At 42.2% G+C, this 23,483-nt stretch overlaps 1 protein-coding gene and 1 long non-coding RNA gene across 2 annotated transcripts; both read right to left on the bottom strand.

The window, feature by feature from the left end:
- Positions 1–4,650: 4,650 nt before the first annotated feature.
- Positions 4,651–20,730, bottom strand: c1ql4a (complement component 1, q subcomponent-like 4). The gene is made up of 2 exons (XM_064299116.1): positions 20,069–20,730; positions 4,651–6,550 (listed from the first exon to the last, which is right to left on the bottom strand). Exons 1-2 carry the CDS (start codon positions 20,615–20,617, stop codon positions 6,371–6,373), a joined length of 729 nt encoding a protein of 242 aa, XP_064155186.1. The 5' UTR covers positions 20,618–20,730; the 3' UTR covers positions 4,651–6,370.
- A 389-nt stretch (positions 20,731–21,119) lies between these two features.
- On the bottom strand, positions 21,120–23,179 carry LOC135234468 (uncharacterized). Its single transcript, XR_010324114.1, has 2 exons — positions 22,587–23,179; positions 21,120–21,994 (listed from the first exon to the last, which is right to left on the bottom strand). It is a non-coding gene; the product is annotated as an uncharacterized LOC135234468 (long non-coding RNA).
- Between the last annotated feature and the right edge of the window lie 304 nt (positions 23,180–23,483).

Raw genomic sequence — 23,483 nt, 5'->3', positions numbered from 1 at the left:
CTTGTCTATTTGTGCTTCTTAAGTTTCTTGTCATTTATGCTTATAACTTCGAAGTATATTCTGCGTAAAATAGTGTTCAGCGGCATTTTCTTCAGTCGTGAAATATGAGTGAGTGAAATATGAAAGCTATAAAAAATGAATTTTTACTCACCGAAAGTGCAAGTAATTTATAAATGAAACTGCGATTTCAGGCCGCTTTAACGTCTTGTCTCGTGACGCTATGACGCGATTAATTTGTTTAATTAAATTGGTTGCCTCCCCTTAATTGGCTGAAGTCAAAATTGAATTTCCGGTATCACTCTCCTTGTATTATCTCCCTTTGTACGTCGCTACCTCATTCATCTTAAAAACGTCTCTCTTTTTCCTTTCCCATTCCTTATGTACAGACGCGTCTGGTTCGTTTTACGCTGTTTTCTTTAAAACAAGTTTTACCGGTTTTACTGAAGTTGGGAGGCTATATTTGTCGCCTTTTACCGCATAATTGTATAAACAAAAACTCGCAGCTGTCTGATGTCTTTAGGAACAGAGGGAGGAGACTTCGCGAACTGATTGCAAATGTTTCGTGTGTACATGGATAAAACTATGACTGATGGTGGTACTTGGTGTATTGTTAAGGTAAGTCCTGGTAGAGAGACTTAATCTGGAATTGTGTGTTTTAGGTTAATGCGTTTATTGACCTACATGTTGGCAGGGTAATTATCCTGTCGATGCTGTTATTCCTCGTCTGCATGCCGTTACGCGATTTAAGCAGGAGGGGGTGCTAGTGTATTAACTGAAGTTATTCCCTAACCGCCTGGGAGGGCAAATCGCTCGCAGTACAATTTTTTTTTTTTCATGAATTGTACAATTTAAACGTCTTTTTGAATGTTTAATTTTTTTTAACTGTTAAGCCAAACATTTAGAAAAACAGCCACCCCAATTCATACGAAGATGGGTTTGATTACACCAAAACGCTTGCTCATCATTAGGTACCAACTATATTTTATTTACCTTTTCCGAAGTAAGTATGTAAAGTAGGCTACAGCTCACGATGATGTTGTACATGTCTTACTGTGAGCTGTTTCTTCCCTGTGCATTATACAAGGTTGAGGTGTCCTTCGGTATTTTGAGTCCTGTCTGTCGACCGTTGCGCTTCAGTCAGTAGCCTAAGTTCTGCTCTGCTGTTCACTTGCTAAGCCAATACCTGCATTGATTAATATTAATTTGAATAAAGGCTAAAACTATTTCACATTCAAATTCTCATACAGCACACTGCTTTAAAAAAATATACTGGCTACCATCCTATTCAGTAGCCTATCGTTGAAACTAGTGCCTGAAACTAGAGACCTTTGCTTTTGCTCCCGCCACAGTAGTTCGTGGCATTATGAAATGGTTTCAAAGTAAATAAAGATCTGCACGGCAGTCATTTTGCAGGACTAAAACGAGCGACGTCCAATCTGAGAGGATGCATTTCAAGTCTGTTATGGGCAGAAAACCTGGATATTTGACAGGAGACTGAATCAGTTGTTACTGGACACCAGGGGGCAATGGCCTCATAAGCAAGCTTGTGACAACGAGAACCTGTGAACTTTACTGTGGCTCAGAATGTACGCATCGAACTTGGCCGTAATCCATTTTACACAGCGCCCAGACCTATACAAATTGTATACCATCAAATTAACTTGATATTATTTCAAAGAATATTGATTGATTAATTGTGTGTGTGTGTGTGTGTGTGGGCGTGCGCGCGCGCGCGCGCGAGAGAGTCGTGTGGCCAACCCTGTGTCTGTGTACGTGCTTGAGGTACGTGAACCCTATTGATTATTTTAATCCGTCTGTATGCGGGTCTGTGATCCTCGCGGTTCGGCGTTCGACAGGGGAATCGCTAATGGGCCTCCGCGCTAGCCGCCTCTGACTGCTCCCCGTCCAATTAACTTTCAACCGGAATCTGCCAAGGGAGAACGAGTGGGCTGGGGAGAGCAACGCCGAGACCTCCCCGTAGATCCCACCGCCAACAAGTTTACAACGCCTTTTAGTCCAGAATGTCATTAGCCCTCTCTTTTAATTAAAGATTTTTCGTCGTAATCTTTGTTTTTTTCTATTAATGAAACACATTTATGTGCTGCTGCCTTATCACGCAAAATACTGCAGTTGTTTACACGGTGATTATAGGCTACTTCCAAATCACAACATTTCAGAAACAGTACACGAGTAGTAGCTACATATACTTACATAAATGTCCGTTTTTAAAAAAAATAATCGTTACTGTTGCAATCACTATTGTGAGTAATCTTCCATCAGAATATTTATTTAGCCCAGGCTCACCATTAAGTTTAATTGAATGAAGTATAATTTAACACAAATATTCATGAGGACCGAATGCCTTCGGCAGTGTCATAAGGATTCAGAATTTTGTTTGCCCTTACACAATTGAAATCTAGACATTCTTTAAAATTTACTGTTTTATATGTGGAGGCGCTACAAATATATTTCCCGACACTTGTAAATTGACACTTTCTTAATACCTTCTGTTGGTTATATTTAGATATATTCCACCAAGACAATATATTTTTGGCAGTACATTTCTATTCAACATGACTTTCGGTAAAAATGACACTAAATTTTATATTCTGTCATAACATTGTTTATTTCATAAGTCATTGTAATATAATATCCCATATGTGTAGCTGAATGCTTAAACTTATCAAAAAAAAAAGTTCCACTTTTTGGAACAAATCAAGAACGGCAGTATATCGGATCGCCACATATGTAAAAATGCATTTTGTTGCACAAATGTGGAACAGTATTAAAAGGTAAAACATTAGGGAAACCAATAATGCCTTCACTGTGCAAAAAAGTTGTCTGTTAGCTCTGAGGTCAATGAGATGTCTTGGCTATAGAAACAAATGAATCAGTTGTTGAGACACGAAATCAGTCTACATTTGAATACTATTTATTGGTTTGTCTTTTTTTAAGGAATAAGGCAGGGCAATGGGGCTATTTGTTTTATTTCTTTCTTTTTAAACTAAGTTACACACAGCTCTGTATGGCACAGTGACAATAATCAATCCATACAGTTAATAGTAAACATCACCTTTAAATAGTTATTGAACACTATAGGAGTGCAGGTAAACATACCTGGTGGCAGATGTATGGTACATGGTTCACAAGTAAAAATTCACATACACCCAAGGACATAATGTCTACATTACATTGTATGTTATTGAGGCGGTGGGGTTTGTCTGCAAAATAAATATTTATCTCGGCCTCCCTGTTTCACACACACACACAGACGCACACACGCACACTTATGCACATACACGCACAAATGTGTGCACACGCATGCATGCATACATCTGATTTAACTTAGCAGACTGGGATCTAACCAGTATTCTTGCTCACTTTGCTAGGGTTGCAAACTCACCAGTAAGGCCATGCTTAATGTCAGGAGAAATGTGTGCGAAGAATGATGTCATTTCCTGTTCACCAGGACCAGATAAAACTTGCTTCCAGACCTGGGCCTGACTCAACGAGACATTCATTACACAAAACGCCAGAACTTGCTTCAAAACACTGATGTGGAACTAGCAGTACTGAACAAACATGATTACATATATTGTATTTAGCCTTAAACTCAGCAGCATTTAGAATTGTACAGTCGGCCATTTTATGCTCCATTATTCTAATGCAGAAGTGTCTGGGTTTGAGGGAAAGAATTACGATAACATGCGATTAGTAAATGAAATGCTGAATACCCCCCCCCCCCCCCCCCCATAGGAAAAGGGCATCTTTGCTGAATCGGGGCAGAGGTATTTTGGAAGCACTCAGTGTGACTCTGTGACTTTGTTCAATCCGTTTTATAGATTAAAGATAACCTCTTTTCAAGTTGTCTCAGACATCTGACGCATAAGAAGATTAAAGATTCCAAATGGCCCCAGGTCTTAACACTTGCCTTAATGACCACAACTATAAATTACAACTGGAAACCCCATTTATTTTATTACAAAATCTTTTGATCCCTCTTACTTTTATTATTTGGAATTCCCAGAGTTCCACCCTCCAGGTCTCCTGGACACGGTGACCGCATTTCCACTGTCAGCCCCACCCAGGTCGGTCAAAAGCATGCCGGATTTTGAGCCTGAAGCCAATTGCCAAAGACTGACAGAGGTGCCACCGTAACTCTGAATTCCTCGCATAGCTACAAGACCTCCTCCTTAATTTCAGTAACCCATTGAAAAGCCAACCTCTGGATTTTCATAAGAAGCTACCTGTTTTTCCCACCGCTGACCGTGACTGTTCCCCTTTACCCTGACTGTCCCAATGAGGACCAGTGTGTTAGAAGGGCTGTAGCAAAAGCTTGAAGCACAGAGCAGGTGCTGCTGAAGCCCTAGTGAAGCTCAGAAGTGGCTCTGGGAAGGTAAGACGCCCCAGCTTGGGCTAGCTCATTAGCCATTAGCGCAAGCTGTGTGGAAATGCAGCTAGTGTGCACTGGCGTAGCCAAGACAGAACCGATAGCGGCACTTAACTGGACAGCCACTGAAACAGATCCCTTTCCCCACCCTGCGTTAAACATGTACCTGGAATTACTCTGCATATTTCAGATTCAAACAAATCAACCAGTCCTTCTCCGACTGTTCAAGCCATTAATATTTTGCTATCTTAAATCCTTCCATTGTATCCAGCCAGTTTGCACATTTAAAAAATGATATGCTAGTCTTCCATATTGTGATGTGTGATATCAATCTTTTTAAATGCAAAGTAAATGTAAAACTTAAAATTCTCAAAATTATCACACAATCTCGCACTAATGTATAAATATATATTACATACCCAAAAATGCATTTGCAGATAGGTTTCCTAACTGATTGGTCTCTGAACGGTGTGAGACTAATACCAGTAGTAATAATCATATGCAGTGCCAAATTCAGCCTTTAAGTAAGAGTGTTCATCTCAATTGAAAATTTTTTCGTTGGCAGTATTAAAGCATTAATATTGATTTACTGCAGGTCTTTAATATTAAAGGACGGTGCCTATAACGACTTCTCAAAAATCTACTGAAAAAGAAGCACTATCATCATTGAATATATTTAGTCAACCACTCGTCTTTAGCTCACACCAGCATTCACTAAAAAGAATGTGACGCTTAGTTTAAAAATTGCATACTGGACTCTGCTCAAAGTGGTGGGTGTATTAACAGGTTAAATCAATATATGATTTTTTCCCTTTCGTGGTGTCTTTGGAAATATTGGAAATCCATGTCGGAGCGCACAGACTCCGCGGTGAGCCATCGCGCCTTCGATTACTGTGCCTTGTAAATATACGTGTTCAGGCCGGATTTCCAATTTCGCGCAGACAGTCAGAGCGGTCACTTTAAGTCAAACGAATTGTGCAAGGGGACTTAAATTAATCATCAGAACCCGCGGTGTGCGCGCGCATTTTTATACAGTCATATCCTGTCTCCGCCGCGCGACGCAGTAGCTCCCATTTTAGGTCGTGTAGAAATAACGTCACTTTCATGAGTTTTCCTTTCCCTAACTCCACATTTAAAAATTATCGAAGTCCACGCTGACGCAAACACATATTTCACAAGTAGTTCTGAAACATCTAATCACCTTTACAATGTTCTTCTGACCTGCAGCTCCACGGTTATGCATACTACCTGACCACACAATTTGCAGTTTGCTCTTCAAATATATAGTAGCCTATAGAAAGCTGTAGTGCGTTTGTCAGCTGACTGACACTGGAGAAGGTCGTGTGTTTTAATGCTAACCCGTGTAAACATCTGTCTGTTTCTCAATAAAATGATGACAGGAGACATGTTAACACTCCAGAAATGTGTGTGTGTGTGTGTGTGTGTGTGTGTGTGTGTGTGTGTGTGTGTGTGTGTGTGTGTGTGTGTGTGTGTGTTTGTAAGTCTGTCTGTGGGAGTGTGTGCGCTTGTGTGTGTACATGGGTGACGGGGGGAGTGGTGGGTATGTACATCCTCATAAGTAAACACATACACACATCAGAGGTCAATGAATGAATTTGGTTTATGGAGTTAATGGTTTGTCAATATCTCACATAACATGCCTTGTAAACAACTCCTTAATGTTTACAATCCAGTTTAGCCCAGGCTTTCTCCAATCTCTGCAGTGGTTCCATTTAATAAAACCCACCCACATTATACCTCTTTTTCTCTCTTTTTTAAAAAATACATTCCACTTATTTCCCAGCCTCCAGTTAATTAACATTAAAAAAAAAAAAAGTCATTTTGTGTAACCTGTATGCTTGTAGCTCCTCCTCTTTCCAGCAGTCTCAGTGAGTGGAGGTGTGTTTGGGGGTGGAGTCAGGGCCAGAAAAAGGGGTGTGACAGTATAGGGGGTGAGGCTATGGTCAGGGGGTGGTGGGGTCAGTCAGGGTAGATGAGAAAGCCAGAGAAGGTGCTGTATTTGTTGGTGTTGCCCCCGTGGACCTTTCCACCATCCAGCTGCACGCACACCTCGTCCCCCACATCCAGGTGCAGGATCACGCTGTTGGAGGCATAGTCGTAGTTCTGGTCGGCATCCTGGGCAATGGCACTAGCCCGGACCTGGCCGACACAAGCAAAGAGCAGGACATTAGATGAATTACTCTGATTACTGGATTCAAACACATTTCTTTATGAGTGATGGGACAGCAAGGTTTCATAAAACCCATAATTAGTGGAGCTACCATTTGTTGTCAATCACTGACTTGTGTCAACCAATTATGTTTTGTTGGCAAAACCAATAAAGTGAGTCACTATTAACACAAGTCACAAGTCCCTATGGTCAACAGCTATACAACCATGTCAAATTCTGCCTTATGATGGAAGTTAAGTATGGCTTAGCGCAGATAAGTGGGGCTGGATTTGGTTTGTACTGAAACTTAAACGGGCCTGGGTTTGGTTTTTACTGAAGCTAAGCGGGCCTGGGTTTGGTTTTTACTGAAGCTAAGCGGGCCTGGGTTTGGTTTTTACTGAAGCTTAGTGGAGCTGAGCTTGGTCAACACATGGGTGACAACCCTTTTTACTGCTGAAATTGTTGTCAGGCCAGGTGGGGACAGCCATCTTTCTTGACAAAGTACAACCAATGCCCAAGTGCAATGATGGGGACACTTATACTGTAGGACTTCCCTTTATTTGAATGTTAAACTAGAGTCCTTAGTCACTGTTCACTAAAGATCTAATGGCAACTACAGCAAAGTAGGGGGCTCCCTACACCATGGCCAACTGAACATCCCTCTGGCTAACTGTTCAAACACATCCACCCTCTCCACTTGAGCTGATGTGTGGTGAATGTTCTGGTGCAAAATGGCTGTCACTGAATGCTAAACATTGGTTGTGGCTGTATGGAGGACATCCCGCTTCATACTTTAAGAACCTGAGGTGAGCTGAAAGAAACTATAAAAATGTATGAATAATAATAATAATAATAATAATAATAGCAACAGCAATAATACTATTAATAATAACTTATTATTATCATAATCTTAATCATTGTTAGCATTATTATTATAATTGCTGCTATTATTATTATTATTATTATTATTATTATTATTATTATTATTATTAATAGTATTACTATTCATTTGAATGCTGATAAACAATGTACGTGTCTTGCAATGCAGTCTTTGGTTTCTTAATTTCAAATTGGGCTCATTTTAACAGGGAAATTTCGGTGGAGAAAAATAAGGTGTCAGGATGCATTTGGGGAGTGATACGTTTTCCACTACGTGCCCTGAACTGAACAATAATGAGCGTAAACTCTAAAGCCAAGCTGGCAAACGACCACAGTCTACGACAGCAAAGAGAATCAGAGAGTCCATTAAAGGCATTGATTCAGTAATGAGGCTGAACTACCCTCCCTCCGTCTCTCCGACAATTTGCCCGTGAATCATCTCAGTGTTGTAAATGGTGTCGGCAGATTAAGTGTTATTGCAAATTTACGACCATTTAAATGTTAACGGCTTTAGTCAGTGGGGGAAAGACGGTTTATGACTTATTTGTCTAACATTACAACATAACTAACTGGAACCAAGTGCACTGGTGTAACCTCCACCCATATCTGCCAGCACCCCCCCCCCCCCAATGCCCCCCACATCTGTGTGACTCCTCCTTTTCTGCACCTCGCCTAAATCACAAAAGGGGGCACATCCTGAGAAAAGAACGGGGGGTAAAAAGGAGTTTTTCTCCGAGTGCTCTGTTTGCGCGTCTTCACCGAGTGGCTGTGTGACCGTGCGCGCTTTGAAGAGAAGCACAGTGTTCTCTCGGAGCTGTTATTGCTGAAAGTCCCTCTCCCTTTAATCAAGTGAGAATTTTAAATTGGCATAAAATAAATTGCTTTCTCTCTTTTTTGGCTCCCCACTCCTGTTCTTCTCCCTCAGGCTCGGGGGCGGGAGATAGAAAAAGAGGAGGGAGATGTCGGGGGAGGGGTACTATAGTGTCATTTTTTAGCGTATTTAAGGCAGCCTATCTTTCTGTCCTCTCACCTCCCAATCCCAACACTGTGCACACCGAAAAGTGCAATTTTGACCCCAGTGACCCACCCCCCCTCCTCGACACCCTATTTGAGAGCGCCTATCTTCCCTCTCATATCGATCGTGGGGTAGGTGCATCCACCTGAGGACCTGGGGAGGGGGGGGGGGCGGCTGGAGGAGGAGGTGGGCCTGGCAGTTATGTTCTGGTGAGGGGTCCTTGTACACAGTAATCCTTCTCTGGTATTGACCTGTTGCGTGTAATCTGAGTGATGGGCCGCTTACATAATTCTGAGCAGCGTTTCCCCTGCTTACAGCAGCAACGCTAGCAGAGTGCCGTCTAATTAGCAGGCCAGGCAGTTCCTGCAATATCGACCAGCTGTAGCCGAGGCGTCACCACAATTTAGATTAAATTTTGACAGGTACACACCCACTAAGTCATACTGGCAAGGAAGTGTGGTGCGATGTAAAGAAATGTGGTGTGATGTGGTGCAATGCAAAGTGGTGTGGTGTCATGTAATGTGGTGTAATGTAATGTCATGTGGTGTGATGTGGCCCTGAACATGGCGCTCGATCACATCGCTCCCCTCTTAGTAATAGATGCAATGTAAAAGCTGTGTCAAAGTTGTATAAGTCGCTCTGGATAAGAGTGTCTGCTAAATGCCTGTAATGTAATGTAATGTAAATGAAGTCACACACTCGTTACACACGTGCTGTGCCTGCACTGCATGGGTACGAGGCGGAGAGGGCCGCTGTTGCATGGCTGCAGGGGCCTCAGGGCCCCTGGTGACAAGACAGTTTGCACACCAAACATGGAGTGCAGCTCCACAGATCAATATAGCTAACAATTTGCCTCCACTTACTCTACCATTTCTTCTTTATATCTTTATTGTAGCCCTTTTAAGAAATGAAACATACTGTACAGTAAATATACATTTAATCATTTATGAAATATAATTGCATATTATATTTATGCAATATAAAATATGTCACATTTTTGTATATACTGGATATATTTCTAAAATACACCAAGTTGAAAAAAAGCATATAGATATATATATCACGCGGTCTACATGCATCTAGGGTACATCTATGGCAACTGCTTCAGTTGCAATATGCAACTAATTCACAGCTTTTACACTCTGGACTTTAACCCTTGTGACTCTAAGGCACAGCAACTAGCCCTGCTACGGTAGGCCTTTTGGATGTTAAATTAGTCTGTATGTTCTGTGACTTCCTGTGAAATTGACAATCACCATTTTGAAACCCGATTGGCTTGAAAATCTTGACTGAGAGAATGTAGTGATATTTCAAGTAAGGCGTGTCTAACTCATGTGCATAATTCAACACATTGAACACAGGTATAAGTATAGCCAATATAAAGTGCAAACATAGAAGCTCGTTTTAGAGGTACGCTAAGTTACAGACATTGAAGGTGCCTTAATTTCTACACTAAGATGTATTGGATAGTTCAAATACATTGTTCCATTTTTATGCATAGGCAAGGGCATAACTTTTTGTTTGAATATTGGGGGGGATAAATCAGATTACTGATCAGTAAGCCTGGGTGTTTGTCACAGAAAATATTGCCTGAAGTCACTGAGCAGTTACGGCAAAGTTGTGGAAAGTCACTGAAAGCTGAAAAAAGCGGAAGAAATCACTGAGTTTCCCACATGCGCAGCAGTTATTTTTATTTTAAACTATTAAAATAGCACAAGCAACTGCAGTAACAGCTTAAAAGTGATTGAAGTTTCAGAAAATCAAAGGGCAGCATGCTTTTTTTACCTTTGAACTTTGTTAGAAACAGTGCATGCTCAAATTGCATTGTTAAATTAAACCACGGTTTGTTTTGGTACAATATGTTGTACATTGTGAGGTTTGAGTCTTTGATGGGCACCTGTTGTCACTGATGTTACTGCAACAGGGGAATGAGCACTGGGAATTAACACTGTTGACAGGGGTTGTCATGCGTCCGATTGCAACTGACAAGGATGAGAATCTTGATCCCAGCACACAGGGCCGGCCCTAGGATGAAATGAAATGACATGAAATCCCAATCTTTATCATATTAAATTATTTTTCTGATCATCATCCTATATTATTGGAGGGCTGGAAGGGGGTGTTATTTGGCAAGTTCTGTAAGATTGGCGGGTTGTAACCTATCCACCCCGTAAATGATGCCCTTGAATGTAGGCCTAAGTATAAATAAAAACATATTCAACATGAAAGTATACTTTGGCTTTTATAACACAACAGTCTCAATTCCATAACCTTAGCTAACCTTATAACACTGTAGCTACATAGATGAGGACATAAATTGTGTTTAACTTTCCGTCTCAATAGGCTCATTGTGAGATTAATCAGTCTGTATCAGCCTGCCTCTCCCTTACTCTCTATATTTTCCCTATCCCCTTTATCTTTTGCCTGGCTTCGTCTATCCATCTTTCTCCAAATGAGATGCAGGTCACGCAGTGTGTATCCGACATGAAGCGTGTCGGCGAGCCGCGGTTAAGCGTGTCCCTGTCCGGCCTAAATCGAATTGATTAACGGCGCGCGCAGCTCCTTCTCCTGGGACTTGCCTTGCCAACTACGAAGCCCACGAGAACAACTGCCTTCAGTAATTGCTAACCACGGGGCTATAGCTATAGCCTTATGCTTCCTGCCTCCCAAAATGTCCATAGCAATTTCGATTAATGGCGGGGAACGAATTCAGTCAAATATGCTGACACAATAATTGTCCGCAACCCCGTAAAAACGGTTGTACACATTTTCTGGTTATCATCATAATCATCCAGTGGGAGAAATGAAGCCTAAATAGGCCTACAAAATATCAAACGGAAATAATATCTTTCATTGCGGTAAAATAAAGTAGGCTTTGTATATTAGACTAATAAAAAAATACGAGAACTACTGGAAACTATATCATAATGTTAACTATCATTAATTCATATTTTTCTTAGTGTATTATTATTATTATTATTATTGTTGTTGTTTTAATGGCTAATTAAATGTGTGGGAACAGGATGTTCAATTAGGCGTTCCTGATTATTATTATTATTATTATTATTATTATTATTATTATTAAGAAGAAGAAGAAGAAGAAGAAGAAGAAGAAGAAAAATACTTCACTAACTTGCAATTACTTAATTTGGATATTAAGTTCAACGATGACCATTAACTCGCTGAGACGGGCACTGCAGCAACAAGTAGCCTGCACGTCATTCCAAGTTCAGAGCCGGTGTAAGGCTACATATCCGTAATTAAGCAGTAAGGGGAGTTGCCAGTGTAGTGTGATAGGCTTGCCTGGTAGCCATACTGTAAATAGTATCTGAACACCATGCAAATACCTGTATTTGGTGTTTGGTGGACCTACAGGCGGCCGGAACCAATGAATAGGCCCCTACATGCTACAAAACAACAAAACAACAGCTGTAGGCTACGCGCGGAATGAAACGAGCTCAGTCGGTCGCGTTCGATAAGGATTTCTGACAGACACTGTACCGCGCTGTACCCTCCCCCCCCCCCCCCCCAAAAAAAAGGTATGCTGCTCAGCTCATTATTTCTGTAACCCCTGCAGGCAACTGGAACGCTCGCGGGCACTAAACAACGCCCGAATACGTGCTTAGGGAAGTTTAAAAGGCCACCGAGCAACGGTTCCCTGTAAAACCATCCAAACGTCGGATGAATCTTTAAATGAATGTGAATGATCACAGTTCGATTATAGTGCTTAAGATTCGGGGAAATTAGAAGTGCTTTGGAAAAGTATTAAACGCTATATCATTCGAATAAGGTGTAACTGCGGAATTCCCTTTATGTGCGCATAAGTCTGAACGCATTGAGCAAACCCAGTGGCACGTAGGTATAAGGCAGGGTTCGGCCTCACCACCAGACAGTTATCTGACCACCACCGACAGTAAAGGAAAGACATCACTTTTTAGCATACGCCTGAACAGGTAATAATTATTGTTTAAAAAAATTTATTTTTGTGATAGGTCAATAAATAATAATTATCTATAAATCAAATAAACTATGATCGTCGCCATCATAACAAAACAAATACATATAAGTAAATTCAAGCAATGTATATTGGTTGTTAAAGGAAGCTATTCATGGTTGCAGGATTTAAGATAATTGCTCTTGGAGGCCACGAGGTTAGCAGGCAGGTCAAACGTGTGAAGATACAGAATAATTTGATGTCCCTCTCTCTCTCCTTCGCGCGCTGTCTCTTGTTCCTTTATGAAATATAAGTGAAACGAAACCTTGTTTTCGTTGTGAAAGTGGGGAGGAGGCGTTTCAGGATTATTGTCAGCTGCGATGGAGATTGATATCGACACGGGAGCAAGTTCCTGTCTGTTGCGAATCGCCGCGCTGACTTGATCTCCGAGCAACCTGCGGGCGGGGGGCTCCCACGGGGCCGCCACAGGCTTGTTCTGCTTCGCCGTTTCATTGGAGGGAGGGGGGCGGGGGCCCATTAAATGGTTAGAAAGGGAAAGGGAGGAGGTCGCAGCTGCTGTGCTATTTTATATAGAAGTACAGATGTGTAGCCATACAGACGGATAAGGGAGCAAGGCAGGATAGGGTACCGAATGGAAGGGAAGGGAGGAGGGGGTGGATAACAAACTGATCGAGCGAGGCTATTTTGTGAGACCGGGGAGATGTAAGGGTATATGAAGTGTTGTTTTTATCCGTGGCTCTCTGCCCCGTTGGTAATAAAACTGACAGGATTCATTCGCGGTGATATACAGACCTCTCGGAGCGGAGACGATGTAAAAGCAGCCCTTAAACTTACCTAGGGGACTCCGCATGCAGCCAGGGAGGGTAAGGCCGAAACTAGGAAAACTGTCGGAAATTGAACATTTTATAAAAATTGCTTTTCCCCCCTCGGGAATATGCAGCCCTTTTGGACAGGGAGCACTTTGGTTACGCTCCGCGACTTGACTCGCCATTAATTGCCATTGTAGTATTATGTCCTTATATTTTCTTTTACGCAACTAATATAGGCTAAGTGCCGTGTTTTGTTGATAATTTAGGCCAACATGCATGCAGTTCCCGCAGTCATTCAATGGTGGCGATACAACGGTGTTTAAGATGAGGCTGGTAAAGGAACGAAAAGTATAGAAAACTCGACAGTTTTCCGTCAGTTGAATTACCAAACACAAAACTTGAAGAATATGAGGTGCACGCTTTTAGCAGTATGTGGATAATATGGAACACGTAGGGCGCATCTAGCCTATTTTACAATTTACGAAATGGCTGGCTTACCATTAGTCAAGGATGTAGAAAAGATAGCGCTTCGTGTGTTGGTTAGGGCTATGGATTTCCATTCATTAGCAGCCTGTCGTTACTGGTAGCAATATCCAGTGCGCCTCAACACTCAGAAGTTATAATCATAGCAGGTTCTGGTTGACTGTAATAAAGAACATTCTTCAATATACAGGTTAACTTAAAGTAACCGCATAAAGTAACTTTATCTGACATTTATAACTTAGGCCTACTCGTTATTAATGCTAATTACATGGCGCACTGTTTCACGCCCACCTCACCTTACTGACGCTCGGACATTCATTAACACGTGTGCTGTTCTTTATCAAAAAAAAAGCTCTGACATTATTACTGTGTGAAAGAGCGCGACCTTTAGCTAATCTGTTAAAGGAACGTAGCCCTTGACGGGAAAAAAAAAACAGATAAGACAACTCAAGAAATAGAGGACTCACATGTATTAGTGTAGTCTCCTTTTGAGTAAAGTATTTCGGTTATTATTTGAAAAATGAAAAAAGATACTAATATAAATTACTAGACAACGAATTTAATGTTCGAAGAGAAATGTCGCTTTTCTGAACAGAGGCATACACATTTACACATAATTTGCTTCAGTAAAGCTCTCAACAACCTAGCTTTTATATTTATCTTCGAATCGGTGGGATACGCTCTACATAAATCGTAGGCCTGGAAATATTATTTTATTTTAGCTGTATATATAACGTGCCATTTAAGGGGCATAAAAAGTGCCACGGTCACTTTATGTAGCCTCCCTGTTATGCACGACTCTATTCTCCTATGTTCAGAGAATAACTTATTTGGCGCTATAGCTTTCAAAAATTTTATTTAAAAAAAAAAAAAAAAAAACTCAGTTTGTCTAAAAGCCATGTAATTACATTTGTGCTTGATACAGCTACCATTACGAAAGGGACCAATACATGTATTCAGATGTATAAATAAATTGGCTTTTGCATAAATAGTCAATAATTTGTGCTGTGTCGAAATATGACGAGAAACCAACTGCAGTAATTCATCCCAAGGTTTTTACAGTCATCGTTTTTACAGTCGCTCGCTGCAAAAGCTGACCCCACCGCCGTAATGCGTAATGATCAGCAGGCTGCTTTCGAGCCGTGATTCGCCACATTACGCCTTCTAAATAAAACATAATTATTTTACACTTAGCGCCATTTGATCAATTGCTTCAAAAACCAACAGGCAGCACATTTAATTAAGGATAAGTAATTTGAAGATGGCTGTTCGACACAACCGAATACTGCAACGATAATCACATTCGAATTCCCACACCCGCTGTAGTTCTAGGTGAACAAATTGGATGCTACAAGGTGTCGTTGTGTTACTCTGTCTGGTCATTGATTTGTGACAGCTCGCTGCTGCCAGATCACTATGTCTCTTTCAGTTAGTTAGAGATGAACCCTTGGGTAGCCTATAATCTGACGACTTTAACGATTCTGTGTAATGACAAGTTAGTTACACCGATAGAAAAGCTTAATGCTTCTGAACACTGTTGTAATTTCCCATAATACAATCGCTGAATTTCACAAAATTGTTTCCCCATTATTTAATGCCAGAGGCCTCCTTTGCAAGCGCTCGTTCTTTTCTTCCATGCAACTTCTTAGCCTCTGCGTGTCAGTGCTGGGCAATGACAGGCATTCATCTTAACCCCAGTGACGGGCGAACAGCGTGTCCTTCAAAATGGCTTTTGTGCGCATCCTCCGGCGCTGTTTAGTTCATAGGGGGCTGGATTTCTCTACAATGGGGATTTATGGTTGTCGTACGCGGTAAGCCTCTGTCAGTTTTCCCTACGCGGGCCTCATCGGGAGGAGTACTTCATCACTGGCGCTGATAGCACCTGGAACCCCAGCTTCTCGTTTCGCATCTCCTCTGTCCAGGAGGTCTGCTAATTAGCCTCAGCTGCAGCTGTCAGGGAGGAGGACTTGCAACCAGGAGGTTTCAGGTTCAAACCGCACTGAGTAGACTGCTCTGGGCAAACTGACCATATGGCCTATGCGTGTCACCCAAGATGAGGGTGCTCCTTACAGGAGATAAATAAGGAGCTCCTTGTCCACTTCTGCTGAAATGTCAAATGTCCATGAAGTGGGATGTAGTGGTTCACTGCGTGGAATGACTACAGCCTTCAGCTTCTCAGGTCGTGAGATGAGAGTCACAGAGGAAGGGTTCCAGACTGCAGTCCTGGGAGAGGTCGTCCTGAGTTTGCGAGCAGAGTGATCATTTAATAATGTCACAAGGAAACGCTCGAAAGCTATAAACAAAATGTAAAGGCTGCACCCTTTCTCTCACCTACCACACTTTATTGTACACCACATCCACAGCACCTCTCTCCTTCTCTTTCTCTCTCATGCCATCTCACACCAGCCTCTGTGTACACCTGTCTCTAAGCCCCACTGTCCTCTCTCCTCTATTTATCCATCCGTCTCTTTTCCTCTTGATCCCTCTGTCAACCCCCTGCCAGCCCCCTTCATCTGTTTGCCACCCCTCTCTAGACACCCCCCCCCCCACACACACACACACACACACACACATACACATCCACCGTGTGTTTCTCCCTCCTGTGGCACTCTCAAGCAAACTCATATGTTCTGGTGTCTTCCTAACAAGATCGTGCGGCTCCCTCTACGAAGGGCGGGAATCGCCACGGTTATTAACGGGGAAGGGAGTAGCGGGTCACGGCGTAGCAGAGCAAGGTTAAAAAAGCTGCCGTGCACGTGTCGGTCTTCCCGGGTTCGGAGAACGCCTCAGGTCACCTGTGCAGCACAGCTGTCGGTCGTCAAGGTCGGAGTTCTGCGGGGTCAAGTTGGCTAAGCAGGAGCGGACTACTGTTGATGCTTCAGAACATCCAGAGGGGTGTTCGTGGGCTAGGATACACCCCCTCCCTCCCCCATCCTCTCCGTGCCAAACACACAGAGCATGTTCTATAAACATCCCAGTCCCATGCAGGCATTCATTGAACCACTTTGTGTGTTTGCGAGATGGTCTCAAGAGCTGTGATGCATTTTAACATTTTTTTTTGCCAGGCGTGGCTGTGTTTTTAATTGATGTAATGCTTCCGCTCTGCTTCAGAATGGTGTGTGTGTGTGTGTGTGTGTGGGTGGGTGTGTAGGGAGGGAGGGGAGGGGGCAGGGGGGTTATCCATCGACATGTTTATTTCTAATTTCATTCCCGTCAGAATTGTAGAGTGAGACCACATGATGAGATTGGAAGAGCCTGAATTTGGCTGAATAATTGAGTTGAGTGAAAAGATAATTAATGGGGAATCAATGGACAAGCAAGAGGGGGGAGGCCAGTGGGGGGGTCTGAGATGGTGGATCCAAGACCTCATCTATGAGCCATGAATGATTTAACAGGAGGAGAAGAGAGGAATACCAATACAATTACTGTACACAGAACAGCCAACACCCAGAGAAACCGCTCTTACAAGGCCATGCTTGCATTGCCTTTGGGCACAAGGACAGCACATGGATTCACCTCAATGTTCTGAGTGGGTGGTGGGTGGTCAGGATGAGGGATAGAGGTGGGCAGGTTGGCAAAACTACCCATCATTTGCGAAACCCTAGCTGTAAGCCGAGGTGGGCCGAATGGCCTGTACTCATCATCAAACTTAGTACTTAATATTTTAATATTCAATTATTGATTACAGTATATTTAGGAACTTCTTGTTAATTTGACATATTTCTGACTATAACAATCTCTCCTGTGGCAAGGCAAATTTTCAGTCGTGTATTTATACACAAACGTGTATTTAAAACATCCTTATGTACATATCATTGGTTTCTGTACAAGGACACTGGTTTAGGGTAAGCTATTGTGTCATTGCTGTCTTGCCAATGACAACACATTGGTAACAATAAATGGAACAAGTATTGCCTGAAAGTATCCACCAATCGCTGTCAGCATGGTTTCATTTCTTGTTACCAACGTGCTCTGTAATTGGTGGACCTCCTCTCTGGTTTCTGTGGGAAAGGTGATGACAAGTCTGTCCTAACTCTAGTTCAGTCAAGTCTAAACTTCCCCTCTTCTAATAGGCTTCTGATCTGCACTGTAATTTCTATTGTCTCTGGCTCACCTATCTTGTGTCTTGGTAATTGGCGTCCAGGGAATTGAGATGAGCAACGCTGTCACTTTATTTCTTTCTGTTATTTATTTGACATATAAACTGGCTGCCTAGATGACAGCCTCCTTCCTTTCAGTTTGACACTTTAAATGGCCGTGGCAACGGAATGTGCACTGCTTACCGACACAAACACTCGTTTTGAAACAAAAGGAATGTCGCCATTCGCTCTTTTTCAATCCCCACTTCTTACAATGCCTCATTTTAATTGTCAATTTATGAATTTTATACGTTTAAATTTTTTTTGCCCCCCCCTCAAAATATCTTAATTTATATGTTCTGCACTTTCTGTTGCAAAGTGGTTACATCTGGATTTTGATAGATATAACAGATATTAGAATACATATCAGATCTGGCCAGGTTTGGTGATGCTTCTGTGTGGTCCATGAGGGCCTGTAGTCATGGATAATTACCTCCTGCAAATACGGTTTTTAAAACATGGATAACTGCCGCATTGAGAGATTTACAGTGTTCATGTTCACATGGATCGAAATGACTTTTGTTAGAAAACATACATAGATTTTGAATGAAACGGTACAGTGATGTGGAGGCTCCGATTGTCGCTGCACTGTATGCATACAACGTACTCGTACAACAATAAGAACGTAAGAACAATCTGGAAAGGACCCTCAATCTGTCGGTTGGATTTCCGTGACAGCGGGGCATGTCTGTGATCCCTCTGCGGTCTGTGGATTAGCCGTTCAGGTCAGAGGACGGGTAATTTGTGTAGGGTTTTCTGGATAAGTGGCAGCTTTAGCTCTGACACGTTCCACTGTCTCATAAGGCTGTGTTCATGCTAGCATATTTAATATATATATATAAATATATATTTAAATTATTATTAATAATTTGACCAATATAAAGGAGTCTCATCAGCTGTTGTCAGATGGAAAGTCCCACTGGTCCATCCCTTTGTTTGCTTATTTGATTGGGAGCCTAGAATCCTTTGGGGGGGGGGGGGGCACCAATCTGTTGCATTTACACCCCCTTGAATTGTTGATCAGCTGTCAGTCTCCAGCCCTCCATCCCCCCCGCCCCAAATGGTGGTGACAATATCGTAGCGCTGCTCCTCCTTCTGTTGTACTTATGTTTCTACCTCCCTCCGTCACATTTGATTCCATATTCTACTTGTTTTGTTGTGGTTTGAAGTGCATGCTGTAGCTTTTCCAGGATTGATTTTGCCCATAGCAAGGCCTGGGAATTAATCTTACTGCAATGATCTCAACTTTGGGTAACAAATTTAGGCAAGTGTTTTTTTCTTTGCCCCACCCCCATTTTTCTTGCAACATTCTGGTTTATTATTGCATCTGTAGAACTCGTAATGCATAAAAACAGTTTTGCTACGGTCATTTTGTTACTCAGAATTAAGTGGCTAAGAGTTTTGCAGCTAGATTGAATGAGGCCTTAATTGTCAGTGAGCCATGCCCCTGGGAGGGCCACTGCAGCGTTTGAACTGACAGGCTCGGCAAGCGTTACGGTAACTGAGGCGCCGGACCGATGGGTCCATTGCTGAATGCACATGCACTGTAGCTTCTCTCATTTGGCATACACCAGTGCAGACATACATTTATAGCATTTATACTGTAATACAATCTGTTCCCTCCATAATAAAAACAGTCTTTTGATTTTCAGAATGCAAGAGGGGTAGCATTTTTTAAAATTAAATGGCATCAACTCCTGATTATTTATTATTATTTATTATTACTATTATGATTATTATTATGATTATTATTATTATTATTATTATGATGCTGTGTCTTTCATAAACTTGGTGCAGAAAAAAATGTTCAAATGAGATCCCACTTCTTTGAATATCAGTTATCCACTTCAAGTATTTTATGTCTATACAATGAGAGCCTGTTAAAAAAATTAGGCTTGAGTAATCCAAGTAACCATTCCTGTACTGATTAAAATTGAAGCTGGTGTATTTTGACTTCTTTCAGTTAGAAAGAAGTTAGCAACATGTCAGTATTCTGAATGACTGGCATTCTCAGTGTTCTAGTCTCTGAGATTCTACTGTATATGAATAAAAGGGAAGTATTTAAATTGGCACAAACACAGACACTAATAAACAGGTAGATGTGCACAAGCAGGCAACGCATAATGCGTATTAGTTATGCTGCCACATGCACAAAAGCAAGGATGCATATGCACACAGACTCGTACACACACACACACACACACTCAGGTGCATTCCCGCATTCTGACCTGGCCGTTCTTCTTCAGGTCCGCCCACATGCTGGTGCCGTCCCCGCCCTTCATCAGCACATGGTAGGTGAAGTAGTAAATGCCGGGCAGAGGACAGGTGAACTTGCCGGTGCTGGGCTCGTAGTAGTTGCCCACGTTGGTGACGACGTCGTCGAACTTGAGCACCTCGCTGCCCTCGTGCTGCTTGCGCAGGCCGGCAAAGAAGGCGATCTTGGGGCTGTAGAAGGAGGGGACGTATCCCCCCGGCCCAGGCCCAGGAGGCCCCGGGGGACCTGGTTTCCCTGGCTCTCCAGGGGGTCCTCGGGGGCCGGGTGGGCCGGGTAGCCCTGGTGCTCCCCTGTACCCCGATTTCCCACGCCTCCCGGTAAAATCTGGGGGTGCCGGTGACACGGCGGCCAGCTCCTGGCTGCCCTGAGGGGGGGTGTAGGGGTCACACACCATCCTGCAGCTCCCCAGCATCTCGTAGTGGTTCCCCGCAGCACCCCCGGTGCCACCCCCTTTCGTGGTGTGGACCAACAGGGGGATGGCGACCAGAAGCACCAGGACCATGGCCACGCCCACAGCGGCCCCGATGACACGCTTCCTGTGGCTGAGGCGAGAGGCAGCCAGTGTGAGGAAGTCCTCCTCCCCTTTGGATGGAATGGTGCCAGCCAGATTGAACCACCAGGTGGCGTGAGTAGGGGGGGATGGAAATGGGGGGGGGGGATGGGGGGGTGGTCAGGGGTTTCAGATGAGAGAAGGACGGTTCTGGGTTGCACTGGGGAGACTGAGATGGATACAAGAAGGAATAAGGAAGATGAGGTAGATGAAGTGAAGATTGAAAGCCTGAGGTGGTGGAAGGAAAATGAAGGAGTGGAGGGAAGAGAAATTGGTAGAGGTTCAGAGAGCAATAGAAGAGGAAGGAGAAGGTCAGGGAAACTGGAAGAGGAGCAGTGAGTCAGTGAATGCGAAAGCCTGGTAGAGTTGCTGGGAATGGTGGATGTGGGAAAGGGACTAAGACAGAAGAGGTAGCTTCCCAAATGGAAATGTAAAGAATTCTTCTCTATTTAAAAAAAAAAAAAAAAAAACTAAACACAGAAAGCATGTAAGGCTGGCTAGTTTTAACTGGCCAGGAGCTCAGATTAAAAACGGCCCTTTTCTAGGGTTAGGCAGTACTGTCCATTTCTCACTCTCCTTTGAGCTTGTCTTCTATTCTGCGACTTCCTTTTTCACTGCCTTGTTCGATGCCTGTCTTTCCTTTTTCCGGAAAGATACGAGTTGTCCAGTTCTGTGTGTTTATTTGTTTCTATTTTTGTCCAATTGATTCTGCAGTCTCTCTTTCCCTCTTTTAGTCCATCTGTTAATTTGTGTTTACAGCATCCACCCACAACAGAGACCAGTGTTACAGAGCGCGGTCTTCAGATCGTCCAATGGAATCCGTCTATTGACTGAAGCCTTACCTACACCGATGGGCTTGACATTTTTTGGCAATTACAAGCTGTTGGTTGAATTATGCAGATTTACAGTGCTAAAAACAAGCATTTTTTAAATGACTCTTATGAGTTCATTGTGGGACCCGAACTGGAATGTCTTCTTTGACTACCAGAGTTCGCACCAGAGTTAATTGGGTCTGCAGTGCTTGTGGTATGTCCAGTATTATATGGGTTCAAGAGAGGAAAAACAATCGGAAAGATTTGGTTCCGGTGTCGGGTTGTCTGTACCCTTATTAATTCTTAATTCCCCTGGTCAGCAGCTTGTAAATTTCCCATTATATTTTGGGGGAAAAAATAGAAAGACAAACCAATCTGTGCAGATGAGAATACTTTTCCTTTGTATATACTTTCTCTGGTTTGGAGATGTCCGTATTCAGGGAGAACCTATGCTTCCATTCAGAATCTTGAATTTCACACCTTTTCTTCTCTCTGCAATTCTGCTGATTGTTTTCTACTGAATGGAAAAGAAAAAGAAATAATTCTTATTCCTAATGGGTTACAGTTTTAACAGAAGAAAATAATACCCCGACATCCAAAAATCCACATCTAAGCTGCAATGTTATTCACCTCACAAGCTAAGCAGAAAATTGTGTACACGGAAGTATTGTATATTACAAATTTGAACTGTGTCTGAATACATTTATATACGTGGACCCTACACACTTGCACGTATGCACACATTTAGCCCATGCGATTGTTAATGTGTTTTTGTTACGTGTGTGTTTACTGTATAAATAATACAAACATTTCTATTTCAAATAGTTTTAACAACAGCTTTAAAAAGAAAAATATTAGAAGTATAAGCAAAATGCAAAAATCCTGCTAGTTTACAAATTATTATTATTATTATTATTATTAATAATAATAATAATAATAATAATAATAATAAAACTTCTCATTGAAAACAAAACCGTAGACTATAGTTCATTTTTTAATTAATATTTGTCTCATTCAGTAGAATATGTGGAATAATACTGTATTTAACCCAGTATTGATGTTAACATGCACATAAGAACACAATATAAAAGAGGCAACAAATCGCTTACCTGGTCTCCCTTCTCGTCATTCTGACAGACGAACGAACTGCACGAACGAACGGGTTCTTAAGTAGAGTCTTGTTCCTACCGTTTTATCCGTGGGTAAACGTGTCCCAGCGTTTCACACTGACTCCCCTTTAAATCTGGTTGAGAGATCGTTTAAAACAGTTCACATATTGATCATCTCCTTAAAGCGATTTACCACGACGCACTGTTAGGAGTGACTGAGGATGACTGCGGAAAGATGACCAAGAACGGAATTCTAGGTCTTCCAGATTAAGACGTTAAAAAAGGATATGAAACGATCCTTATGGGAAATAGTGTCTCCCAAAATATTGTTCACAAACAATACTTAGAATGAAGATCCAAGTGAAAATCAGAGGCCGTGTTATAATATAACATTTAACTGTTGCTGCCTATTGCTTTTCCTATGTTAATCAATGCAAGAATGAGCTTTGGGGAAAACGCAAAACAGTCACTCCGGCAATAAATAAGTCATTTTCATATACCATTGTAAAGACGTCTTCAGCCGTTCTATTCAGTTTGTTAGAGAGTACTTGACTTTTTTCACCTAAAAAAAAATCCGCTTCGCTCAACGAACATATTCTCACTTACACACCTGTGAGATTTCTTTTAGCGCTGCTCGCGCGCTCAGCGACCCCACCCTCCTCCGAGTCACCCGCCCCTATCGTTCTCTCTAGCCAGAAATTGATTAACGCTGAAAACTTTTAGAATTTTAAAACTTGAGCTACACTATTATGAGAATTGGATGCAACACGTACCCTATGTCTAATTATAAAACGACATATTTCGATCTTGCACCGATTAATTTACGGTAAATCAACGAACAATTTCCGCCAAACTTGAAATTAACCCCGATTTTGTTTTTCTACATGTGTGCTGCAA

This window comes from Anguilla rostrata, chromosome 11 (genome assembly GCF_018555375.3).
Source record: "Anguilla rostrata isolate EN2019 chromosome 11, ASM1855537v3, whole genome shotgun sequence".
NCBI classification, from domain to species: domain Eukaryota; kingdom Metazoa; phylum Chordata; class Actinopteri; order Anguilliformes; family Anguillidae; genus Anguilla; species Anguilla rostrata.
Note: the sequence above shows the minus strand (reverse complement) of the source record. Positions and strands in the feature narration are given on the sequence as shown.